The sequence below is a fragment of the Peromyscus californicus genome, unplaced genomic scaffold, assembly GCF_007827085.1.
Source record: "Peromyscus californicus insignis strain IS unplaced genomic scaffold, ASM782708v3 Scaffold_16__1_contigs__length_79575227, whole genome shotgun sequence".
In the NCBI taxonomy this organism is placed as follows: domain Eukaryota; kingdom Metazoa; phylum Chordata; class Mammalia; order Rodentia; family Cricetidae; genus Peromyscus; species Peromyscus californicus.
Genome location: NW_026294458.1, coordinates 10049871 through 10070991, shown reverse-complemented (window position 1 = coordinate 10070991; position 21121 = coordinate 10049871). Strand labels below are relative to the sequence as shown.

Here is a 21121-nt window from a genome sequence, read left to right as displayed (position 1 = left end):
TGACTCAACTCTTCTATCCCTAATGGAGGAATTGAGTGCTTGGCCCTGCGCTTGAGTGGTTGGTGTTAGAGATATTTTCTCAGTAGAGGGCATGCTTTTACATGGCTCCACACATGTAACTCTGACCACTGACACAGATGCCAGCGAGAGAGGGTAACAAACAGAAAACAGAGAGCCATGTCAGCTCAACTGTAGTCAGTGTGGAGGGAGCAACCTTCTTCCCAAGTGCAGAATGACAGGGAGGAAGTCCTGTGTCTTTGAGAGGAGACAACTTTCCCAAGAGCTTGAAGGCTTCTTGCCTGACACAATCAGTGTGTGTCAGAAATGGTGTCCCCAGCTATTAGTAAGGGTTTCTCCTGTTCTATGTTTACCTCTGTCCTCACTCTGCAGACTTTCCAGGGGGACTTGAGCTCCAGACAGCACAAGCCCTGATTGGCTAGAATTTAGTTTTGGAGACATTGGTCAAAGTGTTGAGGGTGGGGCATCAAGACTCCTAACATCCGGAACTGTCAGCGCAATGGTGTTGGCATCCATGTTGCGGTAGCTTGTTAGCTACACAAAACGAACTCACCCTCTCTGACTTTGGCCACTTCACACCCTGGAGTCAGAATGTTCTTCTCTCCTCCCCTTCCTCAGCCTGCCCTGCTCACCACTCTGTGGTATGAGCGGTGCTATCCCACATCTTGTCTCTCTGGTCATTTCCTGCTGCCATTTATTTTTCTTCTAACACATCTTTCTTGGCCTAAGCTTTAAACATGCTTTTCTGTAGTTCAGGAGCTTCTTAGAGAGCCCTCCATAAGAAGATTCTGGTACTCAGGACCAAGGATTAAGCCCCACGACCTTCTTGATCTCATTCTCTTTCCCTCAGCGCATCTATACTCCAATGTCATCAGACTCTCCAGCATGCCATGTCCTCCTCACGGGCATTGCCTGTACCACCCCTGATATCTGGGCACTTTGTTTCCATACCACCATGCTTCTTCCTAAAATTCTGTAACTCTTCTAACTGGATAGGTCATGCTCTTGTGTCCTTGAAATCCTCACTCAACGTCTCTTAGATACACATCTTATGTTGTTTGTTGTTACAATTGTTTGGACACATATCAAATCTTCCTCTTGAGTTGTGAGTCCCTCTCTCACCTCTGCATAATGATTGTGAACATTTTGTGGGCTGGCAAACTTTGCCCAGATGACATTTAGTGTCCATCCCATCTCCTCTATCAAGGACATCTCTACCATAAGACAGCACCTCAGTCTCCAACTCAACATCCACATTTGCAGAATTCTGCTCTCACTAAGTGACCGACCATCTAACCATTAGGTTGGGTTGTCATAGAGTAAGAAGCAGGGCCTCTCAGATATGTGTGCTCAGGCAGACATTGCCTTGTAGATTCCAGCATGCATGCTGATGTTCTTCACTGTTGTTTATGACCTAGTTAGAGTCATCACCTCCAAGCTGAGGACCACTGCCCCCAGATGTGATTGATGCTCATTTCTTTAAGGTTTTTAATCAGTGAGTTTTAAGAAACACAAAACTTGTAAGCCCCAGTAGTAAGGAAACTTGGATAGTAGAATTTCAGCCCAAACAGTGTGGATGGGAAATACACTTTCTGAATGAGAAAACATCCAGATTCTCAAAAATCCACACTCGGTGTTATTATTCATTTTATAAACTCGTGGTTGTTAAGACAGTAGCAGAAGCCAAAAATTCGAAAGTCATTAAGTAGCTGGCATCCTGACCCATTTAAGTTTGTAGTATGGAGTTGATCAGTAGCCAGGGTCCATGTTGATCTAGGACATATGATTGTATATTAAATTTGTGTTTCTCGACCCAAGGACATATTTTCCTTTGAGACAAGTACAGTTTACTTAGAGATTTAAAAAAAAAAATCACCCATTGTCTTTCATTGCTCTTTGGAGTTAGTTCGAATGGTGAGTAAATCATCAAGAGAGAATTTGTTCTCAGGAGGGCAACACTTTCCACAGCTGAGGCGCGGCTGCCTCGCTTCGCATCCGTTCTAGTCCACACTGAAGTGGGCAATGGAGTGTCGGTGGGTGGGGCAGGGTAGGGTGGCTCTGGGATTGGGGGGGGGGGCGTCTCTGTACAATCCATCCTCGGCTGTCTGCACTGTGTGGGGCTCCCATGATTGTCATTCACTCTGTCACTGGCTCTGACTCGAATTCCTTCTCCAAATCGATCTCGCTGTCTGTGACCGTGGTGAAGTCATGGTAGGACCAGGAGACAGAAGGAAGGAGGGCAGAGAGAGGGAGAGGGAGCAAGAGGAAGAGAGAGAAAAGGAAGAGAGAGAGAAAAGTTAGCAAGCAAAGCAGAAATAGTTCATGCAGGAAATACGGAAACCCTTCTCCCGGAGTGTTCAGAGTGCAGTTTAGGCACAGGCAGTGTGAAGGACAGTTTGGGACTGCTGAATTTGTATCACTCTGAGAATTTGCATAATCTTACATCCTGGCTCCTGAGGAAGATAAAATTCTGCCCCTGGCTGGGAGCTTTGCATTCATCTGGCCAAAATGCTTATTTGACAGATGGCATTCAGAGTATAGAAGGACTTGTCACCACAAAGTGGAGGCAGGGCCAGGACCACAGCCCATAATTCCCACTTCCTGTTCTTCTGTACGTTTTTTTTTTTTTTTTTTATTTTTTATCATTTTTTCTTTTAGACAGAGTATCACATGGCCTGGGCTGGCCTTGAACTCACTATATGGCTGAAGAGGACCTTATATTCCTAACCTTCCTGTCTCCACTTTTCATCTCTGGAGTGCTGGAGCTATAAGCATGTACTCCCATGCCCGGTATATTCAATGCTGGGGACTGGATCCAGCGCCTTGTGCATTCTAGGCGAGCATGCCACCTCCTGAGCCACATTCCCAGTCTCTCTGCTGCATATGCCTTAGTCACACCCTGCATACTTCTTGTCTGTCTCCAACCCCTCCCTGCACATTCCCAATGATTCAACTCATCGGTCTTACTGTTCGTCTTCCCGAGGACCTACCAGAGTACAAAGTACCCACAGATGCTCAGAGACGCTGGCTGAGTGTTAACAAGGGCTGTAACAGTCCTAATCTAGTTTAATGCAAATGAATTGGGTCAACTTTTAAGTATAAAGTGATAAGATGATCTGTAGCTTTCCAGCATAGGTCACATAAAATGATACAATCTGATATGGCCTTACTCTGTCAACGTTTCCATTATAATAACCCATGTGTTTCACCAGGGCAAAATATTAATAGCACTTTCTGTTTTCCAGAAATATGAAACAGAGATTCCAAACCCCTGCTCTCTGATGGGGGTGGGCTGGGTATAACTAAGCACTTATTACATTTGAATGTATTTCTGGCTCTCTACAGGCATGGTATGGGTAGGAACCCAGTTAGTTCTCACCACAATCTTGACCATGGAGGATGAGGCCAAAAGAGTATGAGCAAATTACCTAGGCCCACCCAGCTGCTAGAATTTACATTTAAAACCACAACTTCCTGACTACAGTGTCTGGTTCAGTTTTGAGCACCACACACTTCCACTGATCTTCAGAATGACCCTTGCTTTGCCCTGCAGGGAACCTAGCTCAGAACCCAGTCACACTGCACACTGACTGGGCCACCTACAGAAGGAACATCTGAGGTCTTCAGGCTAGACCCTGTCCTTTCCATCTGAATTCCCTACAGAACTCCGCGTTGGCATCCAGTAAGTGCTGACCTTAGGAAGTTATAAATGATAGTCTTTTCCCTTTATAGGCCCCACCCCCACCACAGCCCATGTCACCATATGAAAAAGGAAACAAGCCCAGTCTGACTTTGGGGCTACCTGGGGTTTGCCTCAATGAGGGAGCCTTCCTGTCAGGATCTGTCTGAATGCTGGATGGAAACTATTTAGGAGAAAAGAAAGAGGAAAGAACCCCAAGTCATGAGATAGGCATCATGTACCTGATGATAATATCTGGACTTCTCATCTCTATTCTAAAGGAAGTCCCGGAGCCCCCTTTCCCCCTGACTGCCACTACACTGTGGCTACACAGCTGTAGAGAGTTGCTAAAATCACAGTCCAGACTTTAACATTTGAAACCACATGGGTATGGGAGTAATGGAATAGTAACTGGAAATTGATATTCTTTTACAAAACTCAATAGACAATTTATGTGCGCTAGTCCTCTCTAGGACCATGGCTCATGTTCTAGAATTCAAGTTAGTCTAAACTCTTCCGTTTCACACTTCCAGCAAAAGATCTTGTCCATGGTCTCATAATATGTTAGAGGGACACAAGGCAAGAACTCTGGGTCCCCAGAGCAAGTGCAAGTGTTCTCTGCTTCATAGAGGTCATCTGTGCTGACCCCACAGCCCTCCCCAGGCAGCCCTAATCCATCAGCTGATCTAGAAGACTTAGAAGGTGAGCAATTGGCATGTAGACGTTCAACATCATTCGACTGACTCTGCACATCGGCGCCAAACTAGTTTCTCAAACTAGCAATTTCCAAGCTTGGGCTCATTTCAGACCTTGAAGTATATCCTATTCCCTTACCGAATTTAGTACCCTGTCTGCAGGTGAAGAGAAAAAATTGTGTTTAGAAAGTAAACCAGGCCATTCAAAAAGCTTGTGTGTGTGTGTGTGTGTGTGTGTGTGTGTGTGTGTGTGTGTGTGTGTGTGTGTGGTTCTGAACTCTATTTCTGAAACGGGCTCCCATGTTCTTTCGTCCAGCTCTTACATGGTGTTTGACTTTTGACACCTTTCTTAGTTCTGGCAAACTTTCAACCCCGCATAGTCGTTGCTCTGACCCCACCACGAAGAAACGCATCATTGTAGCCAATCCGTTTGGTTTCCTTACTTTTACAGGTGGGAATCTTGTTACTCCATGTGCCGTCCTTCAGACATTCAATCTGGAACGAGTCCATCACCTCATTATCCTGAAAAGACACCCGGAAGGGAATGGGAAGAAGCAGGTTGTGGATTAGCACATATTGCCTAGCAAAGATAACTCCAACTTCAAACCTGGCTATCTTCAACTGGAAATCCCCCTGCCCCGTGCACTCCAAAGGCAAACTTGCCCTTAACAAAGAGACGGGTGCTCACGGTGTCACCCCCATTTATACTCTGGACACAGTTGTCTCTAGAGGGAAAACGATGGTTTTTATTCTAGTTTGAGGTCAATGCTTCTCCAACTAGAGCTAGCAATCTGCGTCACCTAGAGAGGACTAGCAGAGACAGACTGCCTCTCCCTGCCACCAAAATTCCAGTTCAGTGCATCTGACCTACCCAAGGAGTCATAGTTCTAACAAGCTCCCCCGTGCTGCTGCTGCTGATCCAGCCCCTTCCTGAGGGCAATTCCTCCAGAGCAGTGGGCCTCTAGCTTGGCTGGACATTAGCCTCACCTAGGGAACATAAAGATACCAACCACTGGTTCCAGTCCCAAGCCTCCGCACATGGGGACTGTGCCTCTTTACTCCTGTTCTGAAAGGTGGGTAGGTGGACCGCCACTTTGAGCGGTAGGTATTAGAGGAGTGCCCATCTGCCATCTTTAAAAGCCCTGCTTCTCTTTCTGTACCAACCCACCGCACCCCCGATGAGCTTTGTTAAGGCCGTTGTCCCTAATTACAGAGCCATATGGTCCCATATTTAAAAATCCAGGACAACGCACGCTCGGAGAAACAACTTAAGTGCCGCGTCCCGAAGTGAGGAGTGGCTGGAATGCATCATTCTGAATTTCTGGAGTCACGGGAAGCTTAACGGGGATGCTAGGAAATGCTGAGCGGGCGGTGTGGTGCCTCATACACCATGGGAGGCTCTGCAGGGTTTCTCCAGCCTGCTCACTCCTCCTCCCAGGCAGGGTTCTGCACCTTGAGCACTTTGTAGCCCATGTCGCAGCTGATGAGCACTTGGTCTTTGAAGGAATACACGGCTTGCAAGGGCTCGATTTTCCCAAATGCGGGAGGCTGGAGCTTTGGGCACTCGTTTCCTGGCAGGAAGCAGATGAAAAGGCATCGGGTGAGAAACAAGAGAAAGTGGGGGTGAAGGGGCAGCACCTGGCAAGCAAGGCCTGAAGCGGGTGGAAACAGCGGGACCGGGCGCCTAGACGCAAGACGTTTGAAACCAGGAGTGAGTCATTTTCTAACGCGGCCGTCCATTTCTTCGTTGGTGAAGTGAAGGAGCCAGCCACATGATTTCATTTACACTCAGAGATTGGAGGGACACTAAAGGCCACTGTCCCACAGCCACAGGAGCTCAGCCCCTGAGGCCTGAACTCCATGGATACCTCGGGTTAAATAAACAAGGCCTTCCTATTCATTTGAAATTTGTGCCCTGGCATTTTTCACTCACTGGCTACTCAGGATGACCACAGTCACCCTTTCTTGCTAGGACACCAAGGGACTGTGGTCAGATGCCTCTGCTTCTCCTCAAGGGGCTGCTCCTGACAAGAACCTCAGTGGGTCTATCCCTGACACCTTCACAGGGACAAACACTCTTTTGTTAAATTTCTGTCGCTCCTCTCCCTGTGTGGCCATGCAGGCTGAGCCAGGCCTCCTGGTTCTATGAAGATGACTCCTCGTTGGGGTCTACCCTCGTTTCCCTTGAGTTATTACAGACTTATTGAGTCATAGAACTCCCTCCGGGCTTGTGTCAGGACTTGGGGCACTAGGGATTGGGGTTGCAGGCTGTGCCAGGCCAGGGACCTGTACAGAGAGAGACCCATCTCCACAGAGCTCTGGGTCCATACACTCCAGTGCCAGACTTGGAGGCGGCCAGGGTTGGGAGGCCTTCTCAGCCTCATGAATCTCCATGTGAGGAGAAAAGAGAAACAATGTGTTTTCAGTCTCTCTCTATGTGTTGCTGAAGTGTAGACAGTCTTGAGTATAAGCCTATTCTCCCTGGAACCCATCCCCCATTTGTAGGTGGGAAACTCAGCCAGGAGGTAGCATGTCCCTTGTTCCCAATTTCTCAGAGTCCCACTAGGTCCTCAGAGGAGTGGGCTTCTGGCTTGGACGACATCCCTCCTCCCTTAACAACCTGCTGTGTGAGCAGGGAGCACAGTGGCTCAGGGTGACCTGGGAAGGGGGGAAAGGTTACCTGCTGCCCTGTAGGAGAGCCTCCAGCCTCGGTTCTCTCCCGAGTTGTCGCTTCGGAAGAGGATCTGGACAATGTGACTCTCAGTACTGATGGGCTCTGGGGATGTCTCTCCACAGAAGGGCCCCCAGACTCTTGAACCAGCTTTAATCTAAGAGAGGAAATAAATATATATAGAAAAGTTTCAGATCTGAGTGCTGCAGGGCCCTGCTTCAGGTAGACGAGTGTTGGAACTTTCTGGAAGTCCTAATGCAAATCCATAGTATACACTCTCGTTTTTTGTAGACTGACCAGTCACCACATGGCTTTATGCCCATTTTTGTCATAATTTCAGTGGCCTGCAGAGTTAACCAAAGCAAGCTAATAATGCTGGAATTAATGATGAACATTTTGTGGGCAGTCTTGTACAGTAAACAAAATAGTTAAGGGTCCCACTCTCAAAGACTCTGTTGTTTACTGCAGTGACTAACAATAAGTAAGCTAGATAATTATAAGCATATAAATATATATGCACATATGTATAAAAGGAACATGTGTCATATTTTCTAATTCCAGTATTAGAGTGTATATAATCTATAGAAGTCACCATTTGAGTAATAGAAACATAGTAACTAACAATTTTAGGTGCTAAGGAAAGCCCTATGATGACATGACATTAGATCTAATATATAGGACGAGTGGAAGAAAATGGAAGAACAGCATATTTTTCCGGCCGCTTTCTAGGCAGAAAAAAGGATAGCATATGTAAAAAAGCAAGGCCAAAGGTGGGAGAGATCTTGGCAGGTGTGAAGAGCAGGAGAAGCCACTGTGGCTGGACCAGAGGGAGCGGTGTAAGACAAGGTTGGACAGACTGGCGAGGGTCTTATTTTATTGAGGAGCTTAGCTTAATTCCATGGACAGTGCTGGTCCGATCTTGATGTGACCCTCTATGCTGTGGGATGAGAGATGCCGCAGGAGCAAGAATGGAGTGAGGGCACCAGTTGGAAAGTCGCAGATGAGCAGGGCAGAGGTGATGGAGTTTGGACTATAATGGAGCAGAGCCGGAGACATGGACTTAAACGCCATTGGCTGATTCAGATCAACCCAACTCCCAGTCAAGTGCGCTTGACCCCTTTCCTTCTTTCGCTGAGAACCATGACTCCATTTTTAGCTTTTGGCAGTGTCTATAATCCTGGGTGACATCATTGTTTTGTGGAGGACAGAGAAAGTGATACTTCAAGACATTCAGTATCTGGATATGGGTATCATGCTGAGCTCCTGGAACACAATGGTTAGTCATCCAAGACAGTCTGCATGTTCTTCTCCCTCTGTGTGGTTAGAGGGACTTCAAAAAATATCATTTTTTTCACTCTTTGAGAACTTCATATATATATATATTATATTTGCCCCTCACCTCTCCACCAACTCTACCCAGGCCCCACCACCACATCTCTCCTCCAACATGATAAAATGTCCTCTTCCCATGATCACTGAGTCTAATCAGTGTCGGTCATATATGCACATGGGTGTGGAGCTGACCACTGGAACATAGACAACCTACCAGGGGCTACTTTCCTAAAGAAAATGCATTTTATCTTAGTAGCCTTCAATGGCCAAAGCTCTTCAGCTAGGTGCGGGGCTTTGCAAGCCCCTCCCCCATCTGTGCTGAGCTTTTGACTGGCTTGATCTTGTACAGGTCTCACGGGAGCAACAACAGCTGCAGTGAGTTCATGGGTGAAACAGTCCTGTCATGGCCAGAAGACACTGTATCGCAGCCGACCTCAATGATGACCCGTGTTCTCACAATCCTTCTGCCTCCTTTTCTACAATGTCCCTTGAACTATATGAGGGAGTGGTGTGATATAGGTGACTCTTTAGGGCTGAGTCTTTACTCATTTTCTGCACTCTGACCAGATGTGTATCTCTGTATTTAATCACAGCTCATTGTAAAAAGAAGCTTCTCGGATACAGACTGAGAGTTTCACTAATCTGTGGGCATAGAGAGGAGTATTTAGAAGGCAGTTTGACAGTATGTCTGTTTAACAAAATGATAATAGTGGGCTCTTTCCTGAGGTCTGTGACTTTTCCAGGCATAGGTTCTTTGCCAAGTTTACAGGGCCAGGCATGATTATTGTTTTGTGGAGTGGGCCTTAAATTCAACCATAACAGTTGGTCACCCCATTAACATTTATACCACTGTTGCGCTCAAGGCCATATCTCACCAGGCTACTCTTGTAGCTCGCAAGGCTCATACCTGGTATGACTGTTGGTACCTGGTTTCCCTCAGCTGCCTCTGTGGCACCACAGGCACCATGAAAGTTAGCTAGTAAGGAAGGAACTTCTAGGTCAGGACCAGCTTGACTTTTCCATGCCTTATGACTCAAGTGAATGGTGTCTTTAGCAATAGGGTCTTACCATTTACTTCTGATGGGTAGCAAAGAACAAATGAAAAGAGCCTGTTTTGTTTATTAGGGTTCTATGGGATCTCTCTGACCAACAACTTGAAGGGTGGTACCCTACACCTGCCACTGGGCTTTTTGTTTGATAACTATGGCTTCTGGGAGAAGCGTTATTCTCCTATATTAGGTAATTCCATTTGAACTCTTTTATATATAACAGAGAGCTAGATAGATTGTTAGATAGATAGATAGATAGATAGATAGATAGATAGATAGATAGATAGACAGATAGATAATATGAAGCTTCTAAATTAGTATGTTTCCATATGGCTCTTTCAAACATCTTTAGTATTAGTTTTCCCTCCTGTCTTAGTTAGGGTTATTATTGCTGTGATGAAACACCATGACCAAAAGCAAACTGCGGAGGAAAAGATTTATTTGGCTTCCACATCCACATCACTGTTCATCTTTAGAGGAAGTTAGGATAGGAACCTGAGGCAGGAGCTGATGCGGAGGCCATGGAAGGGCTTGCTCAGCCTGCTTTCTTATAGACCCCAAGACCACCAGTCCCAGAATGGCACCACAAACCATGAGCTGGGCCCTCCCCCATCAATCACTAATTGAGAAAATCCTCTACAGGTTTGCCTACAGCCAGTCTTATTGGAGGCAACCCTCCTCTGCCTTACCCTACTAAACCACTTAAACCTTTCTCCCACCTAAACCTTTTCCCCCAGTGTCTCCTTCCATCTTTATACAACCCATCCTCTGATATCTCCCTCCCTTAAAATCTTATTTCTCACCCTGGCATAGCCTCTTTCTAGTTTCCTGGCTTCTATAGTTACTCCAAATTAATCATACGTATCTAAAGATGCTACACTAACATCCACATAGGAAAGAGAACATGCAATGCTTGTCTTTCTAGGACTGGGTTACTTCACTCAATGGTTTTTCCCAGTTCCATCCATTATCATTTAATAATGTCATCCTTCTTTATTGTTGATATAATTCTACTTTACACATGTACCACATTTTCACTACCCATTCATTAGGTGATGGCCATCTAGGCTTTTTCCATGTCCTAGCTATTGTGAAGAGAGCAGCAATGAAGATGGACGATCAACTATCTCTACAGTAGCATCTATATTACTATCTTTTGAGCAGATACCAACGAGTGATATAACTGGGTCATACAGTAATTGGGTTTCCAGTTTTTGAGGAGCCTCTACCCTGATTTCCATGGTGACTGCATCCATTTACATCCCCACCCACAGCGAATACGGGCTCCTCTTTCATCACAGCATTTGTTGTCATTTGGTTTCTGGATCTTCACCATTCTGACTGTGGTCAGATAAAACCTCAAAGTAATTTTAATTGCACTTCTCCAATGGCTAAAGATGTTGAAGACTTAAAAATTTTCTTTTAGTCGTTTTTATTTCTTCCTTCGAGAGCTCTCTACATAGGTCTATTTTTTAAAAGTTGGGTTGTTGCTTTTTTTGTGTGTTTAGTTTTCTTAGTTCTTCGTATATTTCATACATTAATCCTTTGTCAGACATACAGTGAGCATTAGTTCGCATACTGTTGCTGCCTCTTGACTAGGTCTGTGGTTTCCTTTACTGTACAGAAGCCTTTGGGTTTCATGAGGCTGACAGGAGGGACTCCTCAGGACCAGTACAGAGGAAAGTGAGAACAGCTCTTTCACCAGTATGGAACTCAAGTCCTGCAACGTTAGGAATAAAATTCTGCCACAAGCTTAGATGATCTTGGAAGTGGTTTCTTCTCCAGAGCCTGAAGCTAAGAGTCTCATCAAATTGACACCTTGGTTTCAATCCCATGAAACTCTAGAGGGAAAACCAATAGAGCCCGTTGGGACTTCTGGTCTACCCAAGCATGTGGTAAGAGTTGTTGCAAGCTGTTGTGTTGGGAGCAACTTACTCCACAGCAACACAAACATGCCCTGTGCCACCTGCAGCCAAGCTCCCTCAGCTTCTGACTCACTAGAGGGTGAGTCAGCCTTCAAGTTCTTGAGCTTTCTCACAGGGGTTCCTGGGCTTCTCTGCTTCTACCACTGCTGACAGCTCCCATTAGACTTCTCTTTCTAACCTCACTGATGGCCCTGCTTCCTCTGCGTAGCTCTCAGAACTCATGGGCTCCAGTTCCCATTGATTTTGTTTTCTTGAACTGCTCAGTATCCTCATGGCTTAGAATGGCATCTGTTTATATACTTGGTGGCACCTTTATTTGGCAGGCTCAGCATCTTCCCTGAAGTCAGAGCCCAATATTTGGCTTCACTCAGACGCTTGACCTAGCACTGTAGGAACTTCTTATTTTACCCCCTACACATCTGAGAAATGTTTCTCCCACTATGCCAGCCAAAGCTCAAAATTAGGTTACCTTACATCTGACCTACAGCATTAGAATAACCTCGAATGGAGTAGTTACTGGCCTTGGACCTTTTCTTCCCTCATTATTGCCTTTATAATGGTCTCTTCCCTCCCACAGAAGCACCTGCATAAATGGGTGGGATCTAGTACAAACAAAAACTGAGAGCATCTTGTTCGGAATGCATTAAGAAGGCAGCAGTGGCACTAAACCAAGCATGAGTCCTTGTTGAGTGCAAAGCCCCCCTGCAACTGTCCAGCGGACACTCCATAATGTTGAGTCCAGCTCACGGGACCTCCCTAAATTATAGGTTTGACTTTGTAGTTCTCTACCTCATATCATCCTAGTGACCAGGGTCCTGGTTTGGAACCAGAGGAGACCCCAACCTGCAGCAGATGAAGCCAAAATAGCATTTTAAACAACGGCATTCTGAGAGGCTGGTGGCTTAGCTCTCTAGCTATCCTAAGAGAAGATGAAAAGACAAAAGCCCAGAACATTGATTTTTTTTTTCCAATTGAGCCAAGACACTTCAGCATCCTTGGGACAAGCAGTCATTGCAGGCTTACCTTAATGTAGTCATATGGACAGGGCACCTCAGGATGGTCCTCAATGTCAAAAATGTCCTCAAACTGCAGGCTGACCATGAAGCCATCCTCCAAGTCGATGGTATAGGAGCATTCAGAGCTCTTGGGGTAAGGGTTGGGGTAGTCGGGGCTCGTGATGGTGCCTGTCCTCTGGGTAAAGAGATTGCCACTGCATTCCACTGTGGAAAACATAACAGAGAAAATGGTACTCCGTTGACACAGACACGGCCAACCCTCGATTGTCTGCTACTGTGTAGTTTTTACAGGGTTCCCAGGAGGTAGGTAGAGAAGGAATTCCCATTTTACTGAGAAACTGAAACTCTGTGGAGGGTAATGGTCCTTCCACTATCACCTGTGGAAAAATTAGACTTTCTAAGTCTCTCTCTAGATGGGGTTTCCGTGGATGATGACTCTTGCCATGGGATCCTCTGGCAAGGGCAGGCAGCCACTCTGAGAAAAAAAGGTTTTGAGATGAAGGGGCGGGTGCTGTGTCTGGACCTCTTTGGGTCTTGCTTCCTCCTTTGCCTGGGCATTTTTCAGGTCTCTGTTCAGTCATTTTTGGTCCTCTCCCCCCATATCCTCACTGCCCAGCCCCTGCTTTTCTCTTGTTGGCTGCACAGGTCCACCCTCTCTGACATGTCATACACTCGTTTGCTGACTCCTTGCCTCCCTCGCCCCCCCAACACACACACTAAACTGAGTTCTATGAACTGCAGATTTCTCTCTCTCTCTCTCTCTCTCTCTCTCTCTCTCTCTCTCTCTCTGTGTGTGTGTGTGTGTGTGTGTGTGTGTGTGTGTGTGTGTGTGTGTGTGTGTGTTTCTGCTATCCAACATCCAGCTCTCTGGGGAGTCTCACCCCATGACTTAGCCCATGATAGGCTGCTGAACCTTGGTCCCTTGGGCTGGCCCCTCCCAGGCCTGGCATGTCTGTGCCTTGTAAGCCTTTGTTCATTCTGCTCATTTTGCAAATGAGAAAACAGTAGCCCAGAACAGCGAGCATGACTAATATAAAGTTCCAACAAGAACTGCAGAGGGAGGTCTCTGAGTCTGTTTGCACTTTCTACCTCCAGCATTCTCATGGGGAATTCTCACCCCTAGGAGGACTAGCAATGGTCTGGGGGAAAGGAAATCTCACTTGTGCACAGACAGATATGTGGTTCATAAACAGATGTATAGCCCATCTGTAATATTTTTTAAAAAAAGATTCCTGGGGTCAGGGTGAAAAAAAGTGAGGAAACTTGACCCTGAGCTTTCATAATTCTCTTTGAGAAAATTGCTTTTAAAAGGTGCTCATTTCTGTTGATGGGTTTATACAGGAGCCACACGGCTTTATTCAGGAAGTTTGGAAGGAAGAAGTAAAGACTCTTGTCTCCAGTTGTGGCTTCCTTCCCTGAGCCCTCTCCAAGTGGGCTCACAAGCACAGACCCTACCCTGGGCCCTACTAACACACGGGCAGTTCCCGGAATGTCCTGAGTTCTACCGCACTTCTGAATCATCTTAGGATTTGTCCTCCCTGTGGGGAATGAACGTCTCCATATCCATTCACTCTGTCAAGGGACACTTCTGTCACTTCTCCGGGCCAGATTGGGTCTCACCAGGCTGTGACCAGGCTTCCTTTATGCAAGCACAGCAAGTGTAGCATTTACTTTATCTGAACACGTGTGTGCACGGCTCTTGCCCAGCTAGCCTGGGGAATACTCCCGGATCGCCATCTCTGACCCAACCGGAAACAGCAAAGCAGGAGCCATGATGGCAGAAAATGATACAGCAGCGGAGGAAGGAGCTACTTTCTTGCTATCTTTATCTGTTTTCCCCCCCTCTGTCCTTTGGTCTGCGGTAAGCTCTGTTAGAGAGGAACAGAGGGGCTACTGAAACAGAGAGAAAAAGGAAACTTTGGTTGAATGTATGGCTCATAGACAAAGGACGGGAAAAACCAGGTTTCTCATAAGTCGGCCAGGTTGGTTACTTGCAGTAGGCGAGGAGACAAAACTCTTGGAACAGACTTTCTGCTCAGGAAGGGCAGCCTGACTTCAGAGCTTCTTGTATGCTCCTCTGACAATGGACCTGGGACTTCTAGTGGTGTGAACACCTTGGCATGTGTCCATGTGCTGTGTGTGTGTATCCCTGACTTCATTTATTTTAGTGCTCTCTCTCTCTCTCTTTGTCTCTCTCTTTGTGTCTCTGTCTCTCTCTCCGTATGTGTAAATGCAGGTGTGCATACCTGTGCAGATGATACAGAGACCAGAATTCAGTGTCAGTGATCTTTCTGGTGCTCTCCACCTAAGTTTGAGAGCGGGTCTCTCACCGAACCTGGAGCTCAGCGTTTCATTTCTGTTAGATTGGCTGGCAAGCTCTTCGGATCTACTTGTCAGCACTGGAATTACAAGCAGGCATCACCAAGGCCAGCTTCTGCATGAGTGCTGGGGTTCTGAACGTAAGTTTTCATGCGTGTGCCCCAAGTTCTTTGCCCACTGAACTGTCTCCCCGGACCTGACTTTGTTTTTCATTGTAGGTACTATGTATCTATGTCTCGCCTGATCGTATTGGAACATGTGGTGTAGCATGACAAAGCACAGCATCATCCTTAGACCCTACCTCTGCAGGTCCTGTTGTCTGTGTGGAGGATATAGCCGAAGCGGCAGGAGCAGTAGAATCCGCCGATGTAGTTGTGGCAGTAGTGATCACAGGAGAGCTCTTCGTCTTCTCTCTCTTTGCATTCATCCACATCTGTGGGGCAGGCAGAGCCTCTCATCAGTCACTGCACATGTGATGATTCGGCCACATTTAGAAAACACTTAAGGTCATCCATTGTTTGGGGAGGGTCATGCTTTTCTTTCATTTAATCCCGTGTAAAGCCCAGAGGTGGCCATATGTCCATTTGTCAAATGTGATAAGCAGAATCCAGAGAAGTGAGGCTACTTGCCAAGATCGGAGAGCTAGGTCTGAACCTAGGTAGTCTGAGCCTTGGTAGAGGTGATCACCACGTCTTGGTTACAATAATCACCACACTGTGTGCCACAGTCTTACCGCCCTCATCCTATGGATGGTGAAACAGATAGAAAACCCGGGCTTCTTCCAGAGTTTGGCTCACCACTGCATCCCCACCCCCTCTGCCCTGGATATAGGTCGAGTCCTGTCCTAGATATTTGAACACCCATTTCTCCTATAGAAGATTACAAATGGCCGGTAAGTATACACAAAGATGTCCACCATTATTAGCCATTAGGGGATACAGTCTAAGCCACCCATATTCACCAGGGAAAATAAAAATGAGGGAAAAAGAGATTGACAACATTTAGTGTTGATGAGGACATGGAGCCATCAGTAATGTCATACACTGTTATACAAATTACATAATTGTTTGGAGAAAATCTGGCAATTTCTTGTAAGACTAAACACAGCTGTCCTCAAACCAGCAATTCTGTGTCTAGATATTCACCAATAAATAGGAAAACATATGTTCATAAAAAAGGTTGAAAGAACCTTTATTAAGGACTGTAAAAACAAGAAGTGAAGCCCACGTATCTCTCAATTGGAAAAAGGACAAAAAACATTACAGTGTATTCACGCAACGGAACGTAGTTCTGCCGGAGAGCTAAAACAAAATAAATGAGTCTTAGAAACATTATACCAAGCAAAGGGACAATCATGTCCCCACTATATTTTCTGTGTATTCATTTATGTGACATTTTAGAGGCCAAACTAATCTATAGAAGAAAGTCAGAACCATTGGGTTCTGTGAGGAATTTGGGAGCAAAGAATTTAATTGGACAAGAACATGAGGAACTTTCTGGCAGATAGTGAAGTTCAATGTGTGTTGAGGGTTTGGGTCACACACAAATATATGTTTTTTTTCAAAATAGAATAAATGCATGCTTAAGATTTGTCCATTTCATTATGTGTATATTCTATACGGCCAGATAAAACATTGTTAGCAGGTGTTGAACTAGGAAGCAGTGTAGTGATGCCCACTACTGCTCTGGACCATCTCAAAAATGGTAAATTGTTGGATGAGTGGTGGCTAGCTAGATGCATGGGTCTGTGATCTATGGAACAAATGCAGCGAGCCTCTGCAAGCAGAATCCATGGGGCAGGCGCACAGGTGTCCGTCAAGGCGAGAGCACGAGGCAGTTTTCATCTCCAGAGACAAAGGGAGACCCGGTGATGAGGTAACTTACCTACAGCCATGTAGTGGGCATCAAAGCCTGTGAATCGTTCCTCATTGGAGAAATCTGACCGGAAAGTGACGGACATGAAGGAGCCAGGGGAAAGAACCTCTTCCTGGCCGGGGGTCTGCTCCGTGTCCGTGGTCTCCCTGCCACAGAAGGTTGCCAGCACCTGATCTTCTGTTTCTACCTTTGGGGTCAGAGTGAAAAGGAACAAGATGAATCCTTCCCATGTCAGCCTCTCTCTGGATCTCCAAGAAGACATAGGCAGATGAGGCAGCCTGAGCGATTCAAAGAGGGAACTAGGGACTCTTGGATAGGAGGAAGACATAGGGCTTGTGTAAGTGAATGTGGCCAACTGATCAGTTTCATTTGCTCCATTTAGTTCCCTCAGCAGGTGCTTGGCATCTGTCATTCTTATTGCCGGCCAGATGAGTTGTTCACTGGAAACAATTCAATGGAAAAAGTAAAAAAAGCTAAGCTAGATAACCTCCCAGACGGGTTCTACACAGAAACCACACACAATAAGTCATTCACAGAGCATCCAGGGTGTGCCTGCCACTGAACACAGCATGAGATGGGGTGATGAAAGACGAGCAAGGCTCAGTGTTATTCATGGGACAGTGACACTCAGATGAACAGGCACAAGTGGAGCTGTGACAGTGTGACAGGAAAATTCACAGAAGCAGGCAGGGGGTGAAGGGTCCCCGGGGAATGTAAGCTACAGGAGATTAGGAGTGTTTGGTTGTAGTAGCCACGTCCCTGGTACATGGAATAGAACCCAGCACATAGTTATTTATTCAATAAATAACTTGCGAACAAGAGCTGAAACTTCCAGACACATTGTGAGGGCTATGAGGAGCCAGGGAGTCAGTGAAGACTGGAGGAGGAGGCTGTGCTTGAAAGGATATTGCAGCCCTTTGTGGTTGACCTTTGATGACGTCAATGCTGCAAGTGGAAGACATTGAAAGTTTTTGAACAAGAAGTCATGTACTCATAACTATATTTAATAGGTAGCCCTGAAAAATTTAGAAACCGTCTTTTGGAGGCCTCCAGAAATTGCATGCATGTACGAGTGTTGAGACCAGATGCAAAATTTCCCTGCTTGATTAAAGAATTCCTTACTTTGGAAGGTCCAGAGATCCTGTGCAAATTTGGAGACCAAAGCAGAGGTAGTCTATTGGTTGCTTAAAGCTGACTTTACGTGTCTTGTTTGGGAAACAGCTGGTTGGTGTAGTTATGGTAAAGTTTGATGATGCACGTTTAACCTACTTCCTTACTTCTGCTCTATCGCCTTAAAGTTCACTTGATTCCTCTAGTGAGGAATAAAAGCTTGTATTTCTGTTTGCAACATCTGCACTGATGTTTTAACCAAGCAACAGGAGAAAATTCTGTGGAGAACGGTTTCTGCCACCAAAGGGATGCTCTCAAAGGCTGTCTGTCTCGAGCGGCTTTAATAAGTCCATTGTTCTGTTCCTTGGTGTAGTATGGCAGAATATCTTGACATTTGACACTTCTGTTTTGAGACTAATGGTTTATTTATTTAAAATAAGAAGGAAAGCAATTTGCCCGGACAACAAAACACAAGGACAATTAATCACTAATGTTGGAAACTGAAGTGTAAACAGGAGATGAGCTCAGGGCTTTGCTATTTGTTCTTTCTGCAGATAGTAGCAGCAATCTCCCACAGCCTCTGACTGCAGAATGTGCCTTTCCTCACACAGCTAAAACTCCACTCCTCTGCCTCCCAGCTGGCCTGCTGTTGTGGTTAGTGTGGGTTTCCAGATAACTGAAACTTTTCTAACAATAATCCTTAAAACCCTTTTCCAATGGGCAGAGTGCTTCCTTTCAAAGGAGTGTTTTCTGTGAATCACTATTTTCTGAAGTAAAACACGCTAAGCTTTCCTTGGTGAGCTCAAACATCACAAATGTCAAATGCCATGATACTCCATCAAAGTGGGCCCCTCGGGAATACTGAGCCAAGTACTGTTTGCCCTCCATGGAACACTGCTCAGCCATATGCCTTTGCAGTTTTTAATGTCTTCGTTATGAAGTGTTCTGTTTTGTATCTTTCAATTAGTGTAGTGGCTGTATTTTTCTGTCTGCCTGTTTTTAATGTGTTATAAATTAAATTAGAACCCACTTACACTGCTCTTGTTGGAATTTAATAGAAAGGAGACTTAATGGATTTAGAAGAAGGACTAGGGAAGAGATTCTTCGACAGGTAACCGCAAAACCCCAGTGCTCCAGCTTGGTGTCAGTGGTCTGGAGTACCGGAAGATGTGTGGATCACCTGCATCACCCAGGCTTCCCATTCATGCTCTGGCTCCCCTCTCTCTCTGCCTCTCACTTCTTGGCCTGCAAAGCTGGAGTTTTAACTTGCTGACCTGTATGAGGACTGTTGTCCTAAAATGTCATCACTGCCATACACTAAAGAAATGCACTGGAAAGTGGTGAGCAGACATCTGGACACACAGATCTAGGCTGCGTGGCGAAGCTGAGCTTATTTACGAAACATATTGACACGCTTGAAAATTGATTATACCAACGAACAGTCAGGCCTTAAGCAGCCAGAGCTCGGGCACAGAAACCCTCCTGGAGCCTGGCAGCGCCAGCACCTGGTGATTTTTGCAGTGTGGGGAGCACAGGCTTGTTCACACAGAATCAACTATGGATCACTGGGAACAGAGATCTGCTGAGGGCCTCTCATGATTTTCCTCAGTCTTGCAACTTCCGGGATTGAGGATCTCTTCGTGAGGACTAGACAGTCTTCACCCGTAGAGCCACACCAATCTAGAGAACAGGGATGCATGCTCTAGCTGATGGCCAAGAAAACTGAGTCATAGACTCTTTCAGAAGCAGACAAGAGACAGTCTGAGGCCCTAAGAATTCAGCCTGTGGCCCGGATTGGAAGTTGAGCACACGGCTGCTGAGGGGGACCTGCAAGAGATTTAGTCTCCCTTCTTCCAGAGGAAGCTGAGGCCCAGAGGGGAAGTGACTTCCGGAAGAACAGAGAGATAATGCGAACACTTCTGATATCAGCTTTGCTTTTGAAACTGTTCTGTGACAAGCCAGTCAGCAAAACACAGAGTGTGACAAAGGACAGACACTTGGCCAAACAATTTCCTGGCTCAAGAGCCTCTTGAAACCTTATCTAGGGTTCATGGATTTTTCTCCCAGAGAGAATGTGGCTCAGTGACAGCTCCAGCCATAACCTAAATAGAAGGCTCAGTGACCCTGGTAGACATTGGTGTCCCACTGCTGGATTACAAAGTACTGCAAAGACCACTCGCCTCTGAGTGTAGCAAGAAAGAGCTGTGCCTTCTGTTTTGACTGTCCTTGTATCTGGAGTTATCATATCAATGTGGTCAAGAGAAAACACGAAATTCATAACTAGAGTCCCATGTGACTGGGGGTCACAGACTCTGCCTTTACCATTTCTTATGGTGGAAACCATAAGTTATTGTTATTTAGGGCACCAGCATGTGGTGACTTGGTTTGTTTTAACTTCACTGAGGAGTACTTATGTACCGAGTTCAGTCTGGACTACAATATGAAGGATGCCCAAAATTACTTATTCGGGGACATGAGCTAATATGCATGCCCCCTGCCTCTGGGGAAGTGAAATTTAGGAGGGGAATAATATAAATGCTCAAATGTGTGTGCTACAATAACTGCAATAAAAGACAGGCAGCCCTGGGCTTTATGGAAGGAAAACAAACCTATCCAGCTGAGAGGGTCCAGAGCTAAAGACATAGTTCAGTTGTAGAGTGCTTGCCCAGCTTGTAAAAGGCCTGGAGTTTGATACCTAGTACCACAAAAGAGAAAAAGGAAGAGAAAGAAAGAAAGCACCTAAGAAGAGGGAAAATGTCCTTAGAACCGAAGAATGGCAGGTGAGTAGGATTTAGGCAGTAGAGCGAGGTGATGGAGGGCAGAGGACATACGGGCAAAAGGCAGAGTGAAGACAGGGTGTTTAGAGTCTCAGTCACGTGTACACCTCCATACCCCAGCTACCTGCTGTACCAGAAGGGACTCCATTGTATAGGGGACTGGACAAAACATCTTGGGAGAGAAGCTAATTTTTATTTTCCATATATTTTTTTTTCCAAACACAAACCTCCCAGACAAAGCTGAAATGGGTATCGGGAAGCTGAGCAAATTTCTGTGGAAAGACAGCTAGGGCTCAGATGTGTGCAGATGTGTCACACTAGTGTCGTTCAGAACACTCGGAGAAAACAGCCTGGGAGAGATGGTTTTCACTCTGCAGATGAGGAAAAGGACGTCTAGACAAGTTTAGTGAATTGGACAACATGAATAAGAAGCAGTGAGTGATGCATGGTGTTGTGTTAGATGAACGTAGTGAGCCATGGTCCAGGCCCAGAAGTCTAACATGAGAATTTTCCTACATGCTCCGGACTCCTTTTGAGTTCTCTGGAGTCCCTTTGAGTGGCTCGCTTCCCAAGCCAGAGCTGCTTTAAGAACAGTCAACAGAGAACGCCTTTCCCACAGTCCAGACACTTGCACTTGGCCTGTCAACAAGCTATA

At 45.9% G+C, this 21121-nt stretch overlaps 1 protein-coding gene across 3 annotated transcripts in view; it reads right to left on the bottom strand.

The window, feature by feature from the left end:
• Positions 1-21121, bottom strand: part of Masp1 (MBL associated serine protease 1) — an 82353-nt gene that overhangs the window by 41508 nt on the left and 19724 nt on the right. For 2 of the 3 annotated variants that reach the window (XM_052740310.1, XM_052740308.1), the window contains exons 3-8: positions 16589-16766; positions 15006-15137; positions 12393-12589; positions 7073-7220; positions 5845-5963; positions 4836-4914 (exon numbers count right to left, since the gene is read on the bottom strand). In XM_052740310.1, the coding sequence (XP_052596270.1) occupies positions 4836-4914; positions 5845-5963; positions 7073-7220; positions 12393-12589; positions 15006-15137; positions 16589-16766 (853 nt within the window). Of the gene's footprint in view, positions 1-1488; positions 2208-4835; positions 4915-5844; positions 5964-7072; positions 7221-12392; positions 12590-15005; positions 15138-16588; positions 16767-21121 lie in introns of those variants that run through there. The other variant, XM_052740309.1, reaches the window with a different exon arrangement.